The 6,000-nt window shown below is 33.3% G+C and overlaps 1 protein-coding gene across 1 annotated transcript in view; it reads left to right on the forward strand.

Moving 5' to 3' along the window:
- Positions 1-820, forward strand: part of LOC150089457 (protein obstructor-E-like) — a 73,929-nt gene extending 73,109 nt beyond the window's left edge. The window contains exon 5 of the mRNA XM_090389505.1: positions 225-820. Coding sequence (XP_090245631.1) covers positions 225-279 — 55 coding nt within the window. The 3' untranslated portion in view covers positions 280-820. The remainder of the gene's footprint in view (positions 1-224) is intronic.
- The last annotated feature ends 5,180 nt before the right edge of the window (positions 821-6,000 follow it).

Consider the following 6,000-nt stretch of genomic DNA (forward strand, 5'->3'; position numbering starts at 1 on the left):
GTCAAACTTTTTTAATAAATTTGTTTACAGAAAATAAAAGGCTATTGTGAATATTATGTCCATATGCAATTTTGTATTTGAAAGAAATTTTATTTGCTAATGGAATAAAATTTCTGCAATTTGTTACTTATCATTTACCTCTTTTGTCACTAGAAAAAGTTAATTTTGCCACATTCTGATAACTGAATGCTTATTTGCTTACAAGAATAATTTATTTATTACAGTGAAAAATACTATGGAGAAGCTGATGTCAAACAGCTGAAGAAACTACAGAAATGAACCCAAAAATAAACTCCTTAAAGACTGATAAACAAGCTGATGAGGAAAGAAAAGTGTGTACAGTTTGTTTCATCAACATAATTCGAATGGGAGAAACTTTGTATTGTACAGTTTGTATAGTTATATATATGCTGATCCATCAATGAAACAGTTATGCTGCTCTTGTTGTAGAATCATCAGCAAATTATAGTTCACTAAGGTTGTTTTAAAATGCCAAGGAAATTGATTTAAAATAATTTTATTATGGTACTTAAAAATTTCTACAGTAATTTTTTTCTTTACTTTTTATTTCCCTATATCCACAATCATGATAGATCATTAATTGCTCTTTCCATATTCATTATTGTGAAATATGATGCCATATCCATCAGTTATTGTCACATTTCCGTTGCTATAATTATAAATCGTTTTATGTGATAATTTTATAAGCATACTGAAGTATATATTTAGCTAACAACAGCAATGTGACTTAGTGTTCATAAGCTTATATAAACAAAATAATTTTTTCTCAGTGAAAATGTTTAGGCCAATGTTAAAATTTTTCACTCTTCCCTATCAATCTTTAGTTCTCTAGTATAATTATTTTTCAACAAAATTACTTTTTTTCTCAATGCTTTTGAATGAAATATTTCTGTTGACTTTTTTAGTTATTAAGTAACTAGTTTTGTAATGTCAATAATAAAGTTCTGCATTTTTCTAAGTTAAAAGAGGAATGTAAAGTTTTAACTTTGCAACAAGTCAAATCATTTACAATTGCACTGTTCAGAAGTCAATATTTTTTGAAGAAAATAATCGACTATTGTATTGTATTATGAAATTAAAAAAAAAAAAAAAAAAATTACGAACCTTTAAGCTGTGACTGGAAATTTCTTTTGAAAAAATTTTATATTTCAATTATTGGATTTACAAAGGTGGCAGTTAAACCAGATAAAATAAGCTACCAATAAGCTTTAATCCTAATTACTGGGTAATTAGGATTAAAGTTTCTAGACACGATAACTAAAGTTTTGTATGTCTATTATATATTGGAAGGTGTACAGAGTGTTTAATTAAAAGGCACTGGTGTCTCTCTCTCTCTCTCTCTCTCTCTCTCTTGTCCTGGATTTTTTTTTTTTTTTTGTCATATTTAGGCTGAAACTTTCAAATCTGACATTAAAATTGAGCTACATATTACAATTTCTAAATTAAAAATTTGCCTAGAAGTGCTTTTCTTGACAGGAAAGTTGTCCTCTAGTCTAAAAGTATCATTGTATACTTCTTAAAAGAGCAAATCATTTTATTTGAAGGAGAAAAATAATAAATAAGATGGTCTGACTGTGCAGAGGTGCCACACAAATTATAAAATTTGTGTGGCACCTCTGCACAGTCTGACACAGCCTGTTGTCTTTGTGCATAATGGCCTTTGTTGCTAATGCACATATAAACTAAATCAAACCAATCACACAACTATTGTTTTGTTCTGGTTTTTTTTTTTTTTTTTTCAAATAAAATTGGTTTGTTTCAGAAGTACAGTGATGATGTGTTCAGCTAAACCAGTGATGGGGAAAAGGTTTCACAATGAGAAAAAAAAAAAGTTGATAAAGCAAAATTTTAATTTTGAAATTATAAAATCTAAATGGTGACAGTCACTTCAATTTTAACAAAAAATTCAAGCCCAAATATGCCAAAAATGGTCCAGATGAAAAATAGCCTAAACGAGATAAACCCTAGTACCTTTAAAACTCAAACCTCCTGTATAAGCAAAGGTGTAACAGACATTATCAATTTCTTTACTTGTATGCATTTCTGTTACAAAGTTTTATTGTACAAAGTACAATAAAACCTTTGTACATAATAATACATTCATGTAAAACCAAGCATATTGTTAGACAGCACAGTGGCCAACTTTTGATTTTCAAAAAGTTGGAGTTCAGTAGTTGTAGGAGATTTTTTGAAAAAAAGCAGGTGGTTTTTAAAGTTCACACTGCACTATAAATAAAATTTCTCCAACAAAATGTATATTTTTTTAAATACAATAATAGAATTGCTTACAAATACAGTATGCTTTTAAACATTACCTTACCTAACATTTTTCTTTCTGTGAATTTCTGTTAGCCATCAATTGATTATAATTGCTTCAAGAATACTATAGCAGATTGCACATCTTCAGAAATGTTGAATCAAAGTTTTGTTCATAAAAATGGCACTGCCTTCAAGAGAATTTCCAAAATTGCACCAGAAAGTGAAGATATGAATTCAATATTTTCTTCACCTGCTTGAATACTCTGTAACACTCAGCATGAGAAATTACTATGAGGAATTATTTCCCCAACTAAGCACCACTGCATATGAATTCTTTCTTAATAGTATCTCAGACTCAAAGGCTGACAGAACTTATCTTCAAAATAATTCTTTACTTTCAAAATCAATTCAGCAGATGATGAATAAATTCTCCAAATAGTTATATTTAAGTTCAATAATATCTAACTCAATTATCTACTAACCTAGTTGGGCAACTTGCCATCTGTGAATTCTGTTTGGAGGGTAGCAAACCATCTGAAATCAGGAAACATGCTTTGGTCTTAAGAATTCATGATAGAAAGTCATTGGTTGCCAAATACAATTTACAGAATTTATTCATAGTCATTAAACTTTTGTTATCAGTATTAAATATTTGAAGTTGTAACACTACATTGAATCATACCAGCATACAATCACATCAACAGTAAAATGTGTAAGCTTGAACTAACATGTTTTTGTATGTGTGCTTTTACCATATACGTGTGTGTGTGTGTATATATATAGAAAATGGCATGTTATCAAATTGTAGTAGGGTGCTTAATGATTTTGTAATAACTGAGAGCAAAGTGCAGGAGAAATTGTTGAAGTTAAACATAAGAAAGGCACCTGGGGTGGATGGGATCTATTCAGTTATATGAAAGGAGGTGGCAAAGCAACTAAGCAAACCCTTAGCCATAATTATGAGAGCATATTTGGACTCAGGGGAGGTCCTACGGACTGGAGATGTGCAAATGTATCCCCAATTCACAAAGGGGGATCGAAGGGTGACACGAGTAATTACAGACCAGTTAGTTTAACTTCTGTTCCAGGTTAAATAATGGAGTCACTGGTTAAAGATGCATTGCAGGATCATCTAGACAAGACTGCAGCAATAATTCAGACACAGCATGGGTTTGTTAAGGGAAAGTCTTGTCTGACAAATTTGATAGGATATTATGATGTGGTTACAAAGGAACTGGATGCAAAAAATAATTTTGATATCATATATTTGGATTTCAGGAAAGCTTTTGACACTGTTGCACATGCAAGACTATTGTACAAATTGGTGCAGAATGGTATTAAGGGTAAGTTGCTACAATGGATAAAAGGATGGTTGAGTGGGAGAAGACAGAGGGTGGTAAAAATGGGTGCTGCTCTTCATGGAGTCCCACAGGGTTTGGTGTTGGGTCCTCTGTTTTGTATATTTATCAATGATATTGATGAAGGTATATCAGGCTTAGTGTCGAAGTTTGTAGATGATTCAAAGGTTGGCAGGGTTGTTAATGACAATAATGGCAGTGTACTACTGCAACAGGATCTAGATAATTTGGACAGATGGGTTAAGTGGCAACTGAAGTTTAACCTTGACAAATGCAAAGTACTGCATATGGGTAGAAGTAACCCCAGAGAAACGTACCAACTGTGTGGTACTACACTTAAGGTGGTAGAAAATGAAAAATACCTGGGAGTAATTGTGCAGTCAGATATGAAGTTTTCCAAGCAATGCAGACAGGCTTCCACACCTGGTTGTGGGGTTTTGTCAATGATATATAGGAATTTTGCTAGCAGGGAAAAGGAGGTGATTGTCCCTCTGTATAAGGAAATGGTCAGGCCACACCTTGAGTACTGCGTACAGGTCTGGAGGCCTCATTTTAGGAGGGATGTAGATTTGCTTGAGCGAGTACAGAGAAGGGCAACAAGATTGGTGAGGGGAATGAAGGGATCCTCTTACCAAGAGAGGCTTAAGTTCTGCAAATTGCAGTGGCTGGAGACTAGGCACCTGTGCGGTGATCTGATTGAGGTGTATAAGGCCTTGAATGGGTTGAGCATGCTGAATTCTGTTAGGATCCTTCCACTTGTTCAGATTACGAACCCAAGAGGGCATAAATTCAAATTAAGAAAAGATATGTAGAATAGATGTGCGGAAATTTGCCTTTAGCCAGCGGGTGGTTAATTGCTGGAACATCCTTCCATCTGTCGTGGAAGTTGATAGGTTAAATAAATTTAAGGAGGAACTGGACAGGCATTTGGAGGGAATGGTGTTTTTTTTTTTTTGGCTGATGCTGCATAAGCTCATTCACTTGCTTTCTTGCATCACATGCCACTACTACTATTACCTTATGGTGAAGTTTTACCACATCAACTAGTTTTGATGTTCAACACTTGTCTCTGCACATTTTTCTCATGTCTTTTGTAATTGTGACCGAGAAGGAAGGAGCCTTTACCAACTTATCGACAGGGAGGATGATGTTTTTGCTCATATATCTAGATTACCAGCAACACTTATTTAGTGTTGCTAATTGAAAACACAATTTTTTTTCCTTTGCAAATAAATCTTTAATTATATATGAACTTTATAAGTTTTATTAATCTTTATTGCATTCTGAACTGAGGGAAGATATCAACCATAGGCATATCATCTGTTACACTGAAAATGAAAGCTTGCAAAAAAAAAAAAAAAAAAATTTTTTTTTATGGTAAACTGGGAACTATTCTCTGCTGTTTATTATAGCTGTGTTCAGTAATGAAATTAAGAAAAAAAATTTGGAGAATCTGACCAACTATGAGACAGAGTAGGGTCAAATTGAGTCAAAATACACAGATTCTCAATTGTAAATCTGGAGAGTTGTGCAGCTATACTAGCATGCTGCTGAACAAGTTCAGCAGCATGCTAGATCTTGCCACAGTAAATATTATAAACAGAAGATGTGATCATGGAGCATGCCAGCAGCCTACGATGTTTTCTCAAAATAAAAGTTCTAATGCATAAATTACTCTCCATATCATTGATTAATTTAAGTGTACACATAAAAAACATTACAACAAAAACTACTCTATTTTTACATTTATAATTGTATAAGCACTTAATGTTGGTTTTACAGTTTGAAAAAGGGGTGTTTGGATCTAGGAATTTTGGCACATCAACTCACTGCCTAAAGGAAATGCTCTACAATATTTTCCCCACTTAGTTTTAATTTATTCCTGCTGGGTCTAGCATCACTTAATGCGTAAAAATTTTTTTTCATTTTATTCTCTCTCAGGGCCTTATAAACCTCAATCACAGGCCACGCTACAGAATCCACTTACTAAGCTCTGTAGTCGACATATTTGAAGTCTCCCCTTATATGGGTGCTCTTTGCTGAGCTCCCCCAGGTAAATTGCCATTTGGATCTTTTCAGGATACAGTCTTTCATGGTGGAAATATAACTTCCTTATCTCTAATAGCAATTGTTCAATAAATCAAACAGAACACCATAGGTTCTCTTTTGTTGCTTGTCTGCATTGCACAGAAAATTTCATGTTTGCTTGTACTGTGAGCCCAAATTCCTTTCTTCCTCTAAAGTTTTTAAGTCCCTCTAAGTGCATAAATTGTTTTGGAATTATTTTAAGTATAAAACCTAGCATTTTCCAGCACTGAACTGCAGTTGCCACTTGCCTGCCCATTCCTACAACCTAACTCAT

Source organism: Mastigoproctus giganteus, chromosome 2 (assembly GCF_048544385.1).
Source record: "Mastigoproctus giganteus isolate SK-2022 chromosome 2, ASM4854438v1, whole genome shotgun sequence".
Lineage (NCBI taxonomy): Eukaryota > Metazoa > Arthropoda > Arachnida > Uropygi > Thelyphonidae > Mastigoproctus > Mastigoproctus giganteus.